The 21,356-nt window shown below is 38.0% G+C and overlaps 1 protein-coding gene across 1 annotated transcript; it reads right to left on the bottom strand.

Annotated features, from left to right (window-relative positions):
- Positions 1-69: 69 nt before the first annotated feature.
- On the bottom strand, positions 70-20,969 carry rrh (retinal pigment epithelium-derived rhodopsin homolog). The gene is made up of 7 exons (XM_040137951.1): positions 20,858-20,969; positions 15,420-15,610; positions 6,950-7,049; positions 5,692-5,845; positions 1,377-1,545; positions 326-504; positions 70-175 (listed from the first exon to the last, which is right to left on the bottom strand). Exons 1-7 carry the CDS (start codon positions 20,967-20,969, stop codon positions 70-72), a joined length of 1,011 nt encoding a protein of 336 aa, XP_039993885.1.
- Between the last annotated feature and the right edge of the window lie 387 nt (positions 20,970-21,356).

Here is a 21,356-nt window from a genome sequence, read left to right as displayed (position 1 = left end):
AGCAATCTTCTATACATGGTTTTAATGACAGTGTCTATTAATACAATATAATACTGAAGCATTTTCATCTCACTGGGTTAGAGGTTGTTGGGAGGTTGTCATGGCAACCTGGGTATTGATGGTGATTCGCTGCCTGGTTTGACATCGGATCATCCCTATGATGGCTCTTCTGAACCTGAAGGAAAAGATCATTTAAGTCCTTGAATGCACCATCACTAAAGCAACCCCTCTCTACTGCACACAACTGCCTATCACAAGCATATTGTAAAAAGTACACGTGCACACACATTGACTGTTATCAAATGATGAAAAGAAAAACCCTCACTTTTTGTTGGCAATAACATAAATGCAGGGGTTGTAAAAAGTGGAGGACTTGGCAAAGAGTGGAGCGATGATAGCCATGGGGGCAGGTATGGTCTTTGGGTCACCGAACGATGCCCAGAGGCACACCATGGAGTAAGGAGACCAGGCCACCAGGAACATGAAAATCATCACTATGGACATCTGCTGGCCACAAACACAGCAAAACAGTTTTGACGTAATACAGGCAGAATACTGTATGTGTTATAAAGGAAAGAGTTGAGATAGTTAGGAAATAGACATGAAGTTGAAGAAAGGAGCGTTAAAACTGCCAAAAACCACGGGGATAGTGCTCAATAACTTCTATGTTTTGGTTTTCCTGGTCAAGTAGATTCACATTAAGGTTATTAATTTGAGTTTACTTGGGGGATCTTTGCACACCTGGTGGTCTGAAATAAATATATGTCTCTAATGTGTATCTGACATTAACTCCTCAAGACCTACAGTGGATAGGCAAGCTTGGCAACGAGCCTACATCTTGTCTACACCAGCGGTGTATCAAAAGCAGTACATTAGCTGCATATGCAGTCCAGTATCTAGACTGGATCTGTTGAGCAACATGACAGATATCCTCTCAGAAGCACTTTTGCAGCTCTCACAGCCCAAAACACAATCAAAGTAATTACATAGGTAAGATGGAGCCATATAGTAGTCTTTATGCCTAAAAACACACTTTGGCTTATAGTTAGACTCGTAAAATATGAGTCGATACACAGCCTGTGAAGACTGTATTGATTAAAATTGAATACAGATGCATGTGAGACCGTAGAACAAAAAAATTGTCCAGTGGACACTGGATACGTCAACATTGCATTCTGGATGCAATAAGACTTTTTCACGTCATATCTCTGCCACTACTACTACTCCTGAAGCTGAACTTGATTTCGCCACTAAAATCATGGCCTACACCAAAGCTGCATGCAACTATAAGTGGCACACTACCTCAATGACAGCATAGTAGTAGCATCAGAAGAAACAATGAGCCTGAAAATGGCTCAGTGTGGCTCAATCTTCACCTTGGTGACATCCATCTGATCCGACCAGTCAATGTTGATCCTGTCCAGGCAGTTGCCAGCTTTGTATCTCCTCACAGTGACTGACACATTGTAGTAGCAGTAAAACATGACAGATAGAGGCATCACAAAGTTCACAGCAATCACTGCCATAGTGTAAGAGATGAATGAGCTGTGGAGGAAAGGTAGAGTTAGTATGTGCTCACACAATTATATACTGGATTTTGTTTTATCTTTGGCCTGGTTAACATGCATTAGTATGCATATTAATGTCTTAAAGTTCTAATCCCGATGATTTAAATTCAGTTCAAATTTTCCTTATTGCATTGACTATCGTTGAATATAGTATTACCAACGCAGCAGCAGGTTTACAATCTAAGTGTAATAATTCAGGATGTAAAAAAAAACAATCAAAAAGACAACAGGTGTCTACACTGTACTACACTGTAGTACTTTACATACATTACACTAGATAGAATTAATTATTACCAATAGTTCATGTTATAAATAATCATTATAATTTTTAATCAAATAAATATAATGAACTAATAAAAAAACAACTTAACTAACTAACTATGTACTACTACTAGTACTATTCATTAACGTTAATGAATAATTATTCCATTTAAGGTTAACATTTATTTGTTAACAGGGGAACTTTAAGCAGTTCTAATAGTGACAGTAGTAGAAAGTATAGTATAGCATAGGATATTTGAGGCCAATACTGACATTGAGATTTTAGAGTTTTAAAAAATGTGATGATGACATATCATAACAATAACACATAATGGTAACACATGAACATATCTTTGATAAGGTGCTTAAATTTGTCTTTGTAACCAAATATGAAAAAGATACTGTGTGTTCTGATATATACCAAAAAAGCAACTTTTAAGCGCTCTCTGGTGGATAAACTATGTAGTGGAGACACTGTTTCTAGCTGTCCTCAAATACCTTTGGCGTTGAGTCTGGCTTTAGTAGAAAGTGTAGTAGCAGCTTTCACAGTATTATTAGCTACAGAATAACCAGATGATTTTGTGGTTTTGATAGTAGTATCACTACTAGTTCTACAAAGAGCACTTGCAATATGAACCCTAATAGTAACAGAAACAGCAGCAGTATTAATAGCAGTTTCTAAAGTAGCCAGTACAGTAGCATTGGGGGGGCCACTGGCTGCCAGCGTAATACCTTCTCCTCTGGGTCCATTATAGGAGCCCACCCATTTAAGATGTTCTAAATATGCCCCATATAATGTGTCACACTGGGGCTATTATTGAGATTATTTTATTGTAACCTACATTAGTATTTGTTAAGTCATTCTGTAATGTGTTAAAATGCTAATTTGTGATTAAAGGCAGATACGTTTTAGACCAGGGTTCTCCAATACATCGCTCGTGAGCTACCGGTAGCTCACTGCCTGTTTTGAGTAGCTCACCAAAAGGTTAAAAGATTATGTACAAAAAAAATCAGACAACAAATAAATTCACCCTGGAAACCTTTTCCAATTTCAATCCAATCAAATACACAGACGTCCCGACCCCCTCAAACACAAAATGACATCAGATATCAATCAAATAAATTATGCTATTGTCAAGATTTTCAACACGTCGTCACATCACTTACACTGTAAGCTAGTTACTTAGGTAGCCACTGAGCTAAAGCAAGGAGTCCGGTGGTGTTAGCAAGCCAGATAACCTTACAGAATAGCCAGATTTAGGATGAACAAAGTAAGTGGCCAGGTCAAGAAAAAGCAGAAAACATACTATTTCCACGAGGTATGAGAAAGCAAGGATTTTTTTTCACGAATGTGAAGGGCAAGTGTGTATGCCTCATGTACGGTACCAGCGTTTCAGTTGGTATCAGATGCAACATTGCACGGCACTTCACTCAAGTCCACAGTAACTTTGCATGGGACTTTCCTGTGGGAAGCAGCCTACGAATAGAAAAGGTGAGCGAACTGAGAGCAACACTAAAAAAACAGCAATTCATATTCACTAAACTGACAAAAAAGGTCAAGGCAGCAACAGAGGCATTGTTTAAAGTGGCCCATGTCGTATGAAAGAGCAACAAGCCGTTCACCGATGGTGGGATGGTGAAGGAAGCGATGACTTTTATAGCTAAAAAAGTTATTCAGGGACCATAAAAGTAAGAAAGAAAATTTGTCTACTATTGCTGATGTACAGCTCAGTGGTAACACAGGGGCATGGAGAGGCTCTGTGCTTTAATCAGAAAGGGACATGACTAGGTGCAATTGGCTTTCAATCAAATGCGATTAGTCGGTGGACTCAGGTGATACCGCGTAGTTGGCTGTGCTTGTTCGGAAGGTGCTCGATGACTTTTCCACAAAAGAAAGAAAAAGAGTTTTTTACATTGCTTCCTCTGAAAACCACAACCAGAAGGGTTGACATCTACAACGTTTTGAAGAACTGTAGTCTATAACAACAAACAGAGCCCCAGCTATGACAGGGCACCACATAGGATTTATTGCAAATTGCAAGGCATGCCCGGACTTTCCTAAATTTCTGAACTATCACTGCATCATCCATCAGCAGGCTATATGCACAAAGGTTACGGGATTTGGTCATGTCATGACACCTGCTGTTAAGAGTATCAACTCCATTCAAGCAAAGGCCAAACAACACAGACATTTCAAACTGTTTCTTGAGGAATTGTCTGCTGAGTATGATAATCTTCTCCTCGACACAGAAAACAGATGGCTGAGCAGGGGCAACAAACTACAGCGCTTTATTTCCTTGCTGAAGGAAATCAAGGCTTTCCTGGAATCAAGGGAGGAGGACATTACCCCATTGTCTGACATTGGGTGGCTGCTCGATCTTGTGTTCCTGACAGATGTGACAGAGAAACTGAATCACCTGAACCTACAGCTACAAGGCAAAGACAAAGCCATAGTCATATGAACAGTACTGTCAAGGCTTTTAAAGCCAAACTGTTATTTCATAAAACTAAAAACTTGAGCCCTATGCGGCATTCATTGCCAACCCCTTCATGGAGGTAGACATAGGTGAGACTCCAGAGCAGATGGCTGAACTGTTCAGTGTCAATCCTGTGGAGAAAGAGATGGAGGTTATAAATCTCCAAAATCATGTCCAGCTAAAATCTCAACAACATTCACAACATTTTTGGTGACTGGTGGACCCAGAACGCTATAAGAGCAGTCACCAAGAGGCCCTGGAAGTATCTGCTTTATTTGGCTCTGCATACCTTTGTGAAGCAGCCTTTTCTGATATGAATGTCATAAAATCTAAATTCAGAACAAGACTGACAGATGAACATTTAAATGACTCTATAAGAGTGAACCTAAGTAGATACACTCCAGCATACACCTCTCTTGTGGACTGCATGCAGTGCCATCATCAGTCATCTCACTAACTGTAGGAAATAGTGAAATCACTTATTACACGCATGTGGACCATAAAAAGATGATGAGAATCTGATAATTGAATGGAGGTGATGTGTGAAACACTGATATGTGTATACGGAAAATAAGTTTAAGAAAAAACTAAAGTAAAAAGCGGTAATGTTTTCTATGACTTTGATGTGTATTTAAGATGTTTTCATAAACTATGTGAGCTTTGAATCTTGACATTTGATACATGTATATACAAAATTATCTTAACTCAGCTGGTTAATTTGAGTGTTTTGATACGTTATGTGAATAAATATAAGTAATATATAAGACAGAAGTAGCTCTTGGTCACTTTAATTTTTTAAAAGTAGTGTTCAGATAAATTTTAGACAAATTTATGCCTAAAACTTATCTGCCTTTAATAACATATTTGCAGATAAGTTTATGCTTTTTGTTTAGTTGAAACTGTTATTTTTATTAGTTCTGTAAATTTAGTAAAACGGCAGGTTAAGACGCAGAGGCAGGTTAAGACCACCTGTCACACTCACTAAACTCATATTCTCTCTCTTTTATCACACAGGTGATAAAAGAGCACATCCAGAACTTTTTAAGAAGGACATAAACCGGGGCTTCAACTTATTTGAAACTTAGTCTGCTTTCATGTTGTTTGGGTAGTTCTTTTAAACAGTTTTTAACAGATTTATTATATGATGTGGTTTTATGATGTTTTTATCTATGGTTTTTATTTTGTGGGCATTTACTGTATTTCCTGTGTTTGGGTAATCTGCATTGGTTCATTAGCATGGGAGCACTTTAATTTCAAACCAATCCCAGTTTACCACAGTAGCAGCAGTAGTATTTTTTTTGTAATACATTTTCTTAGTAGATTTAAAGCAATATGTTAGTTACTGTCAAGAATGCAATAACATCTGCAGTGTATTGATGACTCACGCATCATTCTGTCTCCAGTTGATTGTGCATGTAGCGCCAGTGGGGTCAGGGGCATAACCAGCCCAGCCAACTATAGGCATGGAGGACCAGAACACAGCATTCAGCCATGCTGCCAGAATAAGAAGGTTGTATGATCGCACCGTCATTTTCTGCCCTGGGGACAGAAATGACAGGTACGTTCACAATGAAGATCAGGAAAGTCACTAAATTGTAAATAAAGTGTGGATATACTGGTTTCATTACAATTTATTTTTATTGGGTTTTTTACATTTTGGAGTTAGTTTCCAAATGTTTGAATAAATTAACACTGTGTAACATTTGTAACACCTAAACAGGTTTGTGTTTATTTTGCAACTGCAGCTGCAGCTTTTTCTTTTTGAGAAAACTGGAGAAAAACGAAAGCCTTTCTATTTCTATTTTTTTCAGTAACAGTTAGAACAGTTGCAAAAAGCCAGAGGTAAAACACATTTTAGAGGGTTTCTGTGTAAACCTACAAAAGATTCCCATAGAAATGGATGAATTGGACAACACTTTACCCACAACTCTCACATTTTTAGAGCCAAGTGGGAAAAAATATAAAAAAAATAATATATATATATATATACTGTCCTGAGGGTGATGCAAGAAAGACCATTATGTCATTAAAATTAAAAATATTTATCCCATTGGGAACATGGAGATGTCAAGTAAATTTCATGGCAATCTCCCTATTACAATTAATATTTGATGCATACAAGTCAAGATTTTTGGCCTGATGTTGGCAATAAAGAACAGGTCAAGGGTCACCAATAACCCTGGGCACCATGAATAATTTGTTCAATTTTTATTAGCTACACAAAGCTAAAATTAATGCAATCCGGCAATAATTCTTACCCCTGTGAAGGCTGTAATGTTTTTGTTTGAAACTGTTTCATAGAGGTGTTGGTGAAATTGTATGATCATTTGGGAGGCTGCAGTTTGTGGTGCTGCTGAATTCTATTGCGTTATACAGAGAGGTGTTTATATCATTTTTTATGTCAGTAAGGGAAGGCGAAATAAAAGAAACTCCTCTCTGTATAACAGAGCACAGTTCAACAGCAGCACAAACTACATCCTCCAAAATGATCACTCAGTTGAGTCAACACCTTCATGAAAGGAGGATTTATTACAGGACTGTTGTATCAGTCTAGTTTTAGCTACATGTACCGAACAAACTGTCAAATTAGTGTATACATTTCTACATGCATGCATGGTGAGCAGAAGAGCAGTAAATAGATACCTATGTCTGGTCTGCAGATGGTGAGATAGCGGTCAATGGCCACCACAGTCAACAGGCCAATACTGGCCATGCCAAAGAAGATGTTGAGAGCTGCATAGATCTGGAGACAAAAACACAGAAATTTGAACCTTTTTTTAACAGATAGTTCATGATAATGGCTTGTTGTGATGTTGCCTTGAGGTGTTTTCTATAAAACTATTTGCATAATTGTGACACATTAAGCTAGTAATAACAACATGTTCAAATTCAAATTTCCTACTTTTGTGTAGCACTTTATTAAACTTATCAGTTAAAGGTAGTGTCTGTTTGCTACTGTTTGGCTGTTTGGGGGCCCTTTCGGGTTAATCCATACATTTCTATAGCGCCCAGGATCCACAAGTAGGTACTCCACGCCACCCCACCCAGAATGTGAACTGATTTCTGAGTTGAAAATGTGTTCTTAAAATCTGTTCTAAATACATTAAATAAATCCTTTGCTTTTACTTAGTTGTTGCATAGAAATACAGATAGAAGTGCAAATCAGTTTGAAAAGTTTGCATTGCACCACACAATGACATCAAAATGATACACAATGATAAGTAACTTTGACAACAATAAATACAGATCGCTGCGTTCACTGTGAGGGAAGACCTAACTCACACAAGTGTGAAGTCTCTGAAACTTGATTTCACAGAACACTGAAATGAACTGAAAGCAGAGGCTGCTTGGAAGATTGGATAGACACATTCAGCAATCTGTCTATTGTATGCCTATGGTTAGCGTTACTGTAACGTGTACTACACATATGATACCATGTGTACACACATGTTACTAAAAACAGAGAGAGAGACAGAGTTTATGAACAGAGCCCGAGATCACTGACGGAGAGAAAACAGGCAGGCCTAATGGGATTGTGCAAGCAATGGAGGACCAGCACTTGATCCTGAAAAGATGTCCTTTTTGGGAAATCTTTGGCTTTCCATTTGATAACATGCTCAAACAAAGAAAAAAAAAAAAACCTTTAAAAGAGACTCACCTGAATGCATCTGTCAGTTTCCTTCTTGACAGGTGTAGTGCTGGGATGGTCGAGTGTTATTTTCCCTTGGTATATACACACACACTAGCATGATATGCTGGTATCAAGTGGAACTTAAACAATATTCATAATCAACCTCCCAAAATATTAAACTGTCAGCTACATAAAGCTGATAACTTATGTCAATAGTCAATGGTGACTTTACTTAACATACTGTGATAATTGTCTTGATGCTATGTGTGTGTATTATTTTTACAATAAATCAACAAAAGTCTACCAACTCATACATAAGTTGTATCATGACAATGGCAGAAATAAGAAATGACCTGGAGATGACAGAGGTATTTAAATTGTAAAACAGTTATGAACACTAAAAGGCATTACAGGTTGTTAAACTTAACCAAAATGTAGTAGCGAGTCTGTCAGCATATCAGCAAGTCAAATATTCAAAGGCTACCAAGCTCTACTGTCTGACTCTGGTACATGAACAAATCAAGCGAGCCCCCAAGACCTCAAGCGGTATCTTCAGCATTCTTCGGCATGCCGGCTGCAGTGCAGCATGTACAGGAGGTGTTGATGGCAGCGAGTCTGTACGAGAGCTGGTATCAGCAGCAGCTGAGCTGAGTCGAGTCGAGTAAATGGGTTTGTATATATTGTATTTATGGGTTTGTTTTGGAAATTAGAAATGTAACTCCAGGCCTGGAGGAATTAGGAGAAATTAAATAAAGTAAAAGTAACATTGTAAAAGAGGTAATGTAAAGGAAAAGAGATAAAATACAGAGGTCAAGCTGCAGATTCGGATGAAGCCCTTAGGAAGGCGGTGTTAGATGGGCCATAAAACCTGGGATGTCACCAGGGGATGTCTCAGGTCAGTTCTAAGAACTGGAGGTGCAGAATGAGAAAATTCAGTTGTAAGCTCCCACTCGAACATTCGTTGACGAACAATGTCTGAAGCAGCCTCTCATTGAAATGTCTGCATCTCACGAAAGTAGCATTCATTTAGGAAAAAGAGAAAAGTGAGCGGCAAAAATGAGCATTTAGTTGGGAAAAGTATGAATGAGTTAACTTTGAGAAATTTGGATGATGATTGAGTTCGTTGTGAGCTTTTCTTTTGTGTAATCTGCTCTGTGCCTTTGTTTGTTCCGCGATTGGTTTGTGTGTCTGTGTGTCGGCGGTGTTTCAGCTGGGTGTGACTGGCTGCGGAAGGTTCATGTGTGAAAGCCACACGTAGGTTGTGGTTGAAAATAAGTGATTTATTGATTCATAAGGACAGATATGTTTGCTTTTTAATGATAAAAATCATGAGCCTCTTTGAGAGGACGTTTGAAACTAATGATCTATGAGTCTTTAAGGGGACTTAAATTGTTAAAAATACACACATGAGCCCTTGAGGGACAGTTGATAGTATTTATCATTTATTATTAAATTAAATATATTAAAACTCGCATTTTGGTTTTGATGTGGGATCGATTGGTCGATCGATAGCTGTGCAGTTTTTCTCTGTTTTTTGCTCTTTGCCTCTCTGTGTGAGAGAGAGGGAGTGATTGAGAGAGCACTACCCCCTTCCTTCCCTCTTTGTTAGAGACAAGAAAAAAAAAACCCAGAAGAGTTGGGTTTAGAGTAAATGGACAGTCTTTATGGACATTTGAGTCAATTTAAAGTAGAATAACTTGGAGAACTAAGATATTATTAGAAAGATAAATCAAAATAAGACTTTTGATTCTCTGAAGTTGGCAAATTTATTTAACTTTCTGTTACCAATTGTGGCAATACAGTGGTTTGTGATTAATTTAAATTGGAAACTAAAGAAAGGGATAACCTACATAAACTTTAATAAATTTGATTTGATTTACAATAAGGGAGTATAAGAGAACCCTTACAATTTCGAAGAAGGACGCTAAAACTCCAAAAGCAATTACTCCGGTTGATGTTGTGCAGAAGAGTAATCCCCTAATTAAAGGTGTAGAAAAAATGTCGGAAAAGTCGCATAAGCGTTGTCCCGAAATTGACCAACATTGGCCAGTGGATGGGACACTCAACCAAGATTTAATTAAAACAATGCAGGTGCTCATATCCACATATAAGGCGGATCAGAAGAAAATGCGGAATGACATGCAGAAGGAGCAGAGGTCCATGAAGACGTCCAGGCTGAAGAGCCCGAGGAGGAGATTGTCCATGTTGTGGACAATGGTGATGACCTTGGGCACACTTCTTATGATGCCAGGGATGACTTTGCAGTCAATGGACAGGAAAGAAAATTTGATGACATAGATTTCCAATATGTCCCAGAAACAGAAGAGCCCATTTCTGTGGGGCATGATGCATCAAAGACACCAGAGGGCTGTGAGCCCGCTTCAGGGGAATCCAGAGATTCAGTCAGACGAAGGAGTCCAGGGCCAGTTCAGAAAAGGGTCAGACCAAGACGTTACGAGAACTAGGGGTGAAGTGCCCTTGGGAAAGCCAGCTCAGCTCCCATGTCAGTGTACGAGAGAGAATACTGGCGAAGGGAAATTCAGAGTTCAGTGGGAAGATAACCATGGCAAGGCTCTTGATCTGTTGGGAGCATCAACACTAGGGAAGTATGTGTTAATTAATGACCAGAGGAGAATAAAGATTGAAGGTGACTGTAGCCTTTATGTACGTAGGCTTCAGCAAGAGGATCAAGGTGATTGTAGGTGTTCTTATTATGATCCACAAGTTCAGAGTGAGGGGTTAGAGACAGGGTTTAGAATGAGGATAGTGACTTTAGTAGTAAAAGATGTAAACAAGATCACACAACTCCAAGCTGGTAAAGAAGTAAGAGAGTTAACAACTATAACGTCAACTCTCCGGCCAGAAACTGGAAAAAAGGAACAGAAACCTATCCTTCCAGTCCTGAAGGTTACTGAAAGTACAAATGCATTGCTCTTAACAACAGTTGCACCTCGGACGACACCGACTTCTTCGAATTCTGTGATTAGGGTAAAAGTAGGCAGTGCGGTTCATCTTCCATGTCAATGTGGTAAATGGAATGTTGGTGGCAATAATCCTCCTAAGTGGAAAAATAGTCACGGTGAAGACGTAGTGTTAGTAGGACCTGATGTTGACATTGTGCCTCGTGATCGAAGGAAGAATGTGTTGTACAATAACATGAGGTGGATGAAAATGGAGGGTGATTGTCGGCTTGTCTTGAACAATGCTACTTGGGAAGACCAAGGGGAATATACATACACTTATTTTGAACCACACTTAAAATTTGTATCATTTCGAAATTATTGGATAGAGGGATATGTCGCTCGTAAAGTGAAAGTGATAAGTTTTATTCCTGTTCAAGTATCCACAGTCGTTAGAAAAGTTCAGGAGCGATTCACCACAGCAACTACACTGGGGATATATAGTGGAAAGATGACACATACTACTTTAGCTCCCCAAGCGACTAATAGTGTTAATACAACAACTTCGGTTGTTACTTTAGATACGACTCAGACAGGGATAAATACTACAAAAATGATGGTGATGACTCATACATCTGCTACATTGGGAAATTCTACAAGTGAGGTTGTGACAGGGGCAGCCACAAATAAAACATTGACTGAGCTTGTAAACAGGACACAGATGCCACTACTACAGAAGATTGACCCAGACGACGAAGATGAGGAACTGGTGGTAGAATGCAAATTGATTGAGAAATATCATTTTTGAATATATAATCTCATTATACTTTATGCATTTGTTCTTGATATTATTTAGTTATTTTGTGGTCTCTTACTATAGAGTGGTATAATCAAAGAGGGCAAATGGAAATGTGAATGTTAATTTGGGATAATGTGAAAGTATGATACTGTGAAATTCACATCTCATTATAATGTGATAATCTGCATTTGATGTTTTTTTATTTTTGCAAGATACTGGTTTGGGTTTTCTTTCTTTTCTCCTAGAATGGTATTTGGGAAAACCACTGTGAGGGTGGCTGACTGTTCAGGCACCCCGATGTTCTCAAACACTCAAAACGAGGAAAGTGAAAATGGACGAAGGGCCCTAAACAAGGACACTGTGGAAATAAAATGTCCAGACTCAAAACACCACCAACACTACAACGAGAGTCGACGCTGCTGAGGAGCTGCAGTGTGATACCTTCTTATGTCTTCTCTCATATATATATACATTCTACAGTGTTAGATGTAATCTGTGATATTGATAATATTCGAAGTAGGACATTTATATGCTAGTGAGTCCAATATGATATTTTGCTTTACTTGGGGATCTTTTTACTTTAATTGCTTTAAAAACGTTGTTTTCTGTCAGTATGTAAATACAATTTTCATTTATTTTCTTTTTCTCTGTGCTTAGGGAGATGGGTGCTTGGCAGGGAAAGGTCCATTGGAGGGTCAGATGGGACGACCAGCCTGAATTTCGACATTATTTAGTTTTATTTGCTGAGGTTTCAATATGTATTTGCTTAAGACATATTTCTATACATTTTTCACAAATCCTCCTTTTTTAATTGGCTTGGAGTACTATATGTGGTCGCTTAAAGGCATCAAGGACCATGAGAAGAATTTCCTGTCTTGATTGATTGATTGAACTTGTAAGAAAGGAAGCTGATTGACAGGATTTTGCTCTCACACTCCACAAATTTGTTGTCTTGCTAAGGTTAAGCTGCAGCAAGCAGTACAGGCGGAACTGTCATTCTTGGTACATTTATAAAAATGAATGGGTAATTCTTTTCTTTTTTTAGGCTCTGCAAGCCTCAAAGGGGGGAAATGAGTTGTATGGTTAAATATGCAGAGCTAAATTTATGTGTTATCATAGAGGCCCTAGATCGGGGGGACTCAGAGGAAGCCTCGCATTTTGGAGGGAGTTAATGCTTTGTGATTGAAACCATACGTTAGTGACATTTCAACAACGGCCTTATTTAAGAGTCGGCGGTCAAGGCTGATTTTCAGAGTGGTTCATTGGCTTCACACCCTCTCACGAGCAGACCTGCAAATGCTTGATTTGATGCTGTACTTCTTTGTAATATACCCTTATATGCAATCAAGACGGTGTCAGCGGAGTCTCCTTCATCCTCTTCAAATCATCATCACCACCTAATAAACTACACATGCAAAGTTTGAGTTTAAAGCAAAATTGTCTTTAGTCAAAACTCCAGATTATTGGCGCTTTTACCAGCTGTTCTCAGGTCATGGTCAGTTCCATTATACCTTTTCATATCATTCAACATATCCCTTTCAGCATTAACTTGGTTTTTCATTCTTTATTCTCACTTTTGCTTTAGCTTGTTTAATGTTTGCATATTTAATATGTTTTGTGCTGTTGTAGTTGTTGTTGTGTAATTTGTGTAGAAGTTTTGGTCATAGTAATAAACGTGTACACATATAAAGTTTGGTATTTTCCGTTTTCTTTTACTCCCATCTCAATCTTTAACTTGTACAGACAGTTTGCTGCCTATCTTATTTAAAGTCAGTTTCCCCCAAAAAGATAATAATTCCTGGTTAAAAGCTTGTTTTGGAAGGCCACCAAGAGGAACTTTTCTTTAAGTGTAATTATGCTGACTCTTTAAAACCCTCTTGGTTAAATTGGGTGTGTATGATAAATCTGATATTCCCCTAATTCTTAAATAAATGAAATTTCCTACGAGTAGGTACTATATGGGAAAGCCATCACTAGCCAGATAAATTGTTTGGGTCTAGGTTTCCTAGCACTCCTTCTCACTGTAGATTAGTATCACATGGGTCAATATCACTAAGCAATAACAAGGACTGAGGAAAAAAATCCATAATCTGCTAAAATATTCCAAACACGTGGCCAGCTGCAGTGCAGCAGCTGAAGTGAATGTGCGTCAATCTGCTCACATGTTTAGTCTCATGGGCAGCTCAGAATAAGTTTACATACAGTTATTATGATATATATTTTTTTAATTTTAGGAAACATGATGAGATGGAGAACTACAAGGCCGGGGTCAATGCTGACTGAGTCTTATGAATAATTTCCATATATTTACATAGATTTGGGAGGAATATGTGGATTATATGATTACACAGGAGGGGGCTAAGTCCAACCTCAGAGGTTTACATGCCACTATGGTTCAATGTCAAGCCTAACAAGTGCAAGGTTCTCACCTTATGCAGATCTTGATGAGTGGTGTATGTTTTTTTTAATGTTAGCAATGGAGTAACTAAAAACACCCTCATATTCCATATCTTATACCGTTGAAGCGGTAGAAAGGGTCTGTGAAATCTGGTAACTTGTTTACACAGTTCTTTAAGCCTTTCTTTAAATGTTACGTAGGCATTGCAGGATGGAAGTGCACAATCGCACAAACAGGATGTGTCTTTGAAGACAGTGCAGAGAACAGAAAATTGAGTTTTGTGAAGATACATTTTCAAGAGTACTTAATGTACACTGATGAGCTACAACCTTAAAACCACTCACAGGTGAAGTGGTGAAGTTGAGATAATCACTGATTCTCTCAACAGTGGCACCTGTCACGGGGTGAGATATATTAGGCAGCAGGTGAACAGTCAGTTCTTGAAGTTGATGTGTTGGAAGCAGGAAAAATGGGCGAATATAATGATCTGAACGATTTTGTCAAGGGCCAAATTGTGATGGCTAGACAACAGGGTCAGAGCATCTCCAAACAGTAGGTACAGGGGTGTTCCCGGTATGCAGTGGTTAGTACCGACCTGCTCTGGGTAATGTTCTGCTGGGAAACCTTGGGTCCTGGCATTCATGCGTTACTTTGACACGTACCACCAACTTAAACATTGTTGCAGACCAAGTACACCCCTTCATGGCCAAGGTATGTGTTGATGGCAGTGGCCTCTTTCAGCGGGATAATGCTCCCTGCCACAATGCAAAAACTGTTCAAGAATGGTTTGAGGAACATGACAAAGAGTTCAAGGTGTTGACTTGGCCTCCAAATTCCCCAGATCTCAGTCTGATCGAGCATCTCAGGGATGTGCCGGAAAAAGGCCCCACCTCGCAACTTAAAAGACTTGAATGATATGATGCTAAGATCTTGGCGCCTGACACCACAGGACATCTTCACAGATCTTGTGAAGTCTGTCCCTTGATGGGTCAGAGCTGTTTTGATGGCACAAAGGAGACCTACACAGTATTAGGCAGGTGGTTTTCATGTTGCGGGCTGATCGGTGTATATTTTAAGCCATATACTGTGGTGTCAAAATATCAAAACAAACGAAAAAATAAATAAAGCAAAAACACAATAAAACAATTGACTGATGGAACACACGCCGCCCTTCATTTCAACCTTAAATTTGGTGCCATTTACATGACTTTTCAATGTAGATTACCAGTACCAGTTGAATAATGCACATGTCAAGTCAAGTCGGTTTTATTTATATAGTCCAGTATCAAAATTTGTCTCAAGGGGTAGACATGCAATAGATGCTCTGTGTACAGAATTGCCCAACAAAGTAAAATTACAGTTCAACGCACTCACATTCCACCCACCTGACAACCAGTGTAGCCAAATTTCCAGCTTCCGTGGATGTCTGAGGCAGCTGACATGGGATAGCCGATACCAGCCACTCCAATGTCAGTAAAAGCTAGGTTGATTATAATGAAGTTGGTGGCAGTACGGAGTTCCTTGAATTTCACAAACATAAGCAGCACCACAATGTTGCTTGTTAAACTGATGACACCTGAAAAGAGGAAAAAAGACATGAAGTACAGTGTCACAATGTGGGAGGTAGAAATCCTGCAACACCTAATCCTAGAGTATATTTATTCTAAACAGAAGTCACAGTGTCTGAGGAGTAAAGAAAACACATAAGTGTTTTAAGCTGCAATTCCTCTGATGACACTTTTTTCAATTTAAAGTCAACAACTCACAAAAAGTGAGTCTCAATATGAAAATTAACTTCTTGTAATGTGTCTCTCAATGGTGAAATTTAGAATGAAAATTTAGAATTATTGAGGCTGGTAAACATAAGCATGTTGTATATTAAATTATTGGTTATATGATCTGGTGCCAGCAGTTGACCACACATGGCAAACATGACCAGGGGAACAATGCAGGGTGAAAGCAACTATAGAAAAGAGGGAATTCTAAAGAGTTAAAGCTGAACTTAATTAATCCAAAGGGTGATACAAGTAGAATATTTTGATGGAAGTCCACCTAGTTTTCTTTTAGTGAGTAAACAATGATATAGCTGATATACCTTCAAATATGGGCAATGTACCCTAGTCTGTGATCCTTAATTAATCAATCATGATTTCAGGCATTTTTTAAAAGAAGGCTTCACATTCACAAATTTGTGGAAAAGATTTAGACAACTTCTTCACTGGCCTAAGCTTACCACATCTAGGTTTTGAAAAAGCTTATTACTCAATTGATTTTTTTGCCTGATTTAGGTCTTAGATATGATCCATATACCAATCAAAGAGAAAAGCTCTCATAATGTTGTTAATACTGCTATTATTACCCTTCTATATAAGAAGGGGAAAGTGTGCTTAAACTTCAGACCAATATCACTTCTGAATTCAGGCATTACATTGTCTGCAAAAGTTTCAGAAGGTCACTTAAAGAAAGTTTTTTCTTCATTAATGAATTCTGATCAAACTGGCTTTGTGAAAACAATGATTCTCTTTTGATAACATTCAAAGTTTTTTGCATGTAAATGATGCAACAAGAGACTGCTCAACTGCTTGTGTCATAGTGGCAGTTTATGCTGAAAAAGCCTTTGATTGACTGGAGTGGCCTTATCTGTTCTACACAATTTAAAAAAATGTTTTTTAGTGAGAAATCTATTAATATGCTGACCACATTTTACATAATCAAACAGCCATGGTTCTAAAAGGCAATCAGTGATCTCATTAGATTTCCTTAGATTATGTGTGGCACGCATCAAGGCTGCCCCATCTCTGCTTGTTTCCTATATCTTTAGAATCATTGGCCCAGAAAAGAAGATCATCAGATGAGGTGGAACAGATTGGGATTTAAGGTACCACTAAAAAAAACCCTCTGTATGCTGATGAATTGTTACTGTATATGGACCAGGTTCCTATTACACTCGCCCATAATTTAAAGATACTAGTTATACAAGTTTAGTTCAATACCTGGTTTCAAGATAAACTTTTCAAAAATAAATCGCTTCTTTTACCTCTGGGTAATGAAATGAGAGAGCTTAATCTAAACACAAAATTACTATTTTTAATTTTTAACTATTGTTAATGATTTCAGGCATTTAGGAATTGATGTGTATGTGTCTCATGACTAAATTGCCTAAAAGAATTACAAAGGAATGTACAAATCTGTTAAAGATGACCTAAGTGGCAAAAGCTAACAATGTCAATGGCAGGATGAATTTCACTTGTTAAAAAGAATATCCTCCCCAGAATCAATTTCAGTAATTGGTATGTTACTTCTATCACCTCCAGGTGGGATTTGGGATGAATTACATAAACTAATTTCAAGATTCACTTGAAAACAATGGTACCGAAGAATAAGATTTGAGATATAACAGTACAGTAAAAATAGTATAGGGCTCAATGTTCCCCATTTTGAGCTATGTCATCATTCTTTTATGTTAAGGGCATTCAGATGTGGTTCCCGGAAATGACTCATGTACCCTCGGCTGAAATTGAGAAAAACATTGTGTAACCTCTTAAGCCTACTGATGTGCTGTTTAATGGCTCGTTGTACGAAGACAGATTTGGACCAATAATTGCTTATTTGATTAAGGTTTGGAAAATATTTGAAAAAACAGTGTAATTGGGGGTTGAAATGGCATATTAACACACCAATATTTTATAACCAGTTTTTATGTATTGGAAGTAAAGCCATCAAATTTCCTCAATGGTAAACCAGAGGAACACAATACCTCTCAGATAATATGAGGCACAATGGTCTTACAACTTTCCATGAACTGAGATGTACATATAATTCATCTGCTTCATCTTTTACTTTCATTTGGTTTCCCTGTTGATGGAATGAATGTTATCAGATGTTAATGTTATCTGAGCAGGGGCATCCCTCTCTATTTTCAAGAAACTCTTGAAGACCCATCTCTTCCGAGAGCACCTCCTCTCCTAACACCTCTAACATCCGAATATGCCTAACTAGCACTTACTGTGCACTGTTGATGCACTTCTTTAACTGTTCTCCTTGCACTGTGTCTTATTGTACAGATTTAGTACTTACTTAAAGTCTCCCACCGTACTGAGGCCTTAGTGTTGTCCCTCACTTGTAAGTCGCTTTGGTCTGCCAAATGAGTAAATGTTCACGTATTTAACTGCACGCTACTGCACGAACCTGTGGAGTACCTTAGAATCATATAATCGTGAGTAGCAGCATGCACAACTCCAAATATTGAACATTGCAACAGGAATTGCATGGGTATATAGGTATGGTGTTGATATGGAATGTAGATTTATCAAAATATGAACACACTATTGATTAGAAGGAGTGTGGTGTAACATGTAACACCACACATAACTTCCTACAGTCACAATCATCACATATTACAGTATAAAATGATCCACGGGCTACTTATCAAACAGATCAAAGCAGATGCTGTCAGTATAAGATGATTTCATGTCCAAAATGCTCCCTTTGTAATCAAAAGTCAATTGGCACAAACATCCATGTTTTTTGAATTTCCAGATGTTTATTATTTTAGGCATCAAGTTACCCAGAAATTATCAGATGTTATTGGGGTGTCACTAATAAAATCATTATTTGCTGGATTGCATTGCAACTATCGCTAGGGCAGAGCCATCATTAACGTCAACTGTGCTTTTCCTGTTGTTATAAGTCAAATGTCTGTTATGAAAAACACCTGTGAATCTGATTAATTTGAGCAATCCTATAAAAATCAGTTTAGTAAGCAAAATGCCATGAGCAGCACCCGTTGGACGGATTTTTGACAGAAATGAAAAAAAAAAGGCTTAAACATACATATGAAGAAACCTACAGGCTGAAACCCAGGGTTGACTTTTTTTCTACTATTTCACTGTTTTAATAAAGTTTCTGTAAGAGACATGCAAAATTCGGGATTCAGAAACTATTATAAAGATATTGGTTAGGTAACAAGGTCTTTAGTAGCAAGAACTGAACATTAAACATGTTTTCATATCAGCCAATCTCACTAAACATCCACCATGATAAAGTGCCAATACTTGGATAAATTACATAATGCTATCGGATCAGCTTTTTAAAGGATAACAATAGACTAACGTCTTTTCAGCATTACTGGCCTTGCAAAGTTTAAACCCACCTATTTATTTGATACAGTCACATTTCCTTTACCTCCGCGCTTTCCTTTACCATCCAATAAAATTAAATGTGTAAGAAATTTTTTTTTCAATGCTGTGAGCAACAGAAACGGAATTCAATTCACTTCTCAAATAAGTGCAAATTATGATTTGGCTGAACCAACCCTTTAACATTAACTGGATACAGAACTTTATCAGTGCAATAAAAAAAATTCTGTACTTGACTACTACAGCATGACAGCGCTGACAGGGCAAATACATGTTTACTATATGTTACTGCATACAAAAATATAAGGAACAACTGTGGTAGGCCAATCCTTTCTCCTATAAAATTACATGTATATACTTATAATTTGCAATAGCAAATATTTTTGTAACAAACATAATATCACTTGTATTGTTTTTTTATAAAAAAAATTAAGAAAATAAAAAGTCTTTAAAATATCTGTACAAGTTCGCTGCCAACGTATTTCGTTTGTCTTCTAACAATACCCAATGAATAGGTTTTTGGTTAAGGTTAAATCACTCAAAAGACTTTGTTGGGGTTAGTCAACGGTGACAAGAAGCACAAAACCAGTGTTTTCTTTATTCTAAATTTAACCAAAGCCACCATCTTTCCCTAATGTTTTAGTATTCTAATCTTATAACCACAGGCAGGACATAGGACATGATGGCACTTTTTATTCCCAATATCCACCCTGACCACAATTTCTTTGCATTACAATTTCACAGCCAGATGTGGCCTGATCCCTCATTATTTCACGACAAATTCAGCCGATAAAGTCTGGAGTTGATTCCAAGTGTTGAATTTGCATTTGGTAGCTGTTCATGCGAACTCTCAATGTACGGTCTAGAGAAATGTCAATGAAAAATAAAGATGTCCATCTTTAGGCTGAAAAAACAAAACATCCCTATCAGACATATGGCAGAAACTTTAGGAGAGGCCAAATCAACAAACTGGTCCATTATTAAAAAGAAGGAACTGGCGAGCTCAGCAACACTAAAAGGCCTGGAAGACCACAGAGGACTACTGAAGTGGATGATCACAGAATTCTTTCCTTGGTGAAGAAAAACCTCTTCACAACATCTGGCCAGGTCAACAACACTCTGGAGCAGGAAGATGTAACATTGTCAAAGTCTACAATCAAGAGACGCCTTCATGAATGTAAATACAGAGGGTTTACCACAAGGTGCAAACCACTGGTAACACTCAAGAACAGGGACTATGTATAAAAATTGCTGTAATTCCTAAACAGTTGTGTGATATTTTTTTTATGTCTTACATATACACACACTCACACGCACACACGCACATATATACATATCTATATATATATATATAGATATGTATATATCCATATATATCTATATTATGTGAGTGTGCATGTGTGTGTGTTAAGGAAAAGGAGTTGATGAGGGAGCAATATTCATTGTTCACTGGTTATTCTTCTGAGCATTTGAGCGTCTGAGCATTTGAAACTTTGGAGCTGTGTTGAGTGTTTGTTTAAACAGTGACTGAATGCAGACTCTACTGAATGCCACTGAGAGTTACATTATTTGACTCTAAAAGGTTCTACAGAATAAATAATATAAATGAGAGAAATCACACTGAAACAACACAATACTCGCAATGAAATCTATCTATTTATGTTGCCTTGTCTTCTGTTTGTTACCTGCAGTAATAAGATATCCAGCCACTATGTTGTGCTCCAATTGGGTAAATGCACTTTTTCCTCCGTAAGGTGCAACATCATCTGAAATATTAACTCCAGAGTCAATCCCCATTTTCTGAGTTGTTAGAAAAAAACAAAATACACTCTATTGAAGTCAACCGTCTTCCCACTAATAGTTTCAGAGGAAAATTACACACGGAGGTAATAAAAAATCGGAACAAAAGAGATGTAGAGAGTAGTATTGCGAAATGTTGCTTCAATCTAAAATCTGTAGGGAATTGTGGAGAGGTGGGGAGGTGAACATGGAGGGATGGGGTGAAGGGGATTATTACATACCACCGCTCCCCCTTTCCCTGGTTAGCAGGAGGCAGTCTGTATGTAACATGAGGAGCAGGGCTGCACAAGACAGGATTACCACTCACGTTGAGTTGCGTACAGGTTGGACTCTGGCCAATAAACTTTGACATTACTGAACTGAAGTTGAGTTATTGCCTGACTG

Source organism: Xiphias gladius, chromosome 10 (assembly GCF_016859285.1).
Source record: "Xiphias gladius isolate SHS-SW01 ecotype Sanya breed wild chromosome 10, ASM1685928v1, whole genome shotgun sequence".
NCBI classification, from domain to species: Eukaryota; Metazoa; Chordata; class Actinopteri; order Istiophoriformes; family Xiphiidae; genus Xiphias; species Xiphias gladius.
This window is presented reverse-complemented; position numbering and strand designations above follow the sequence as displayed.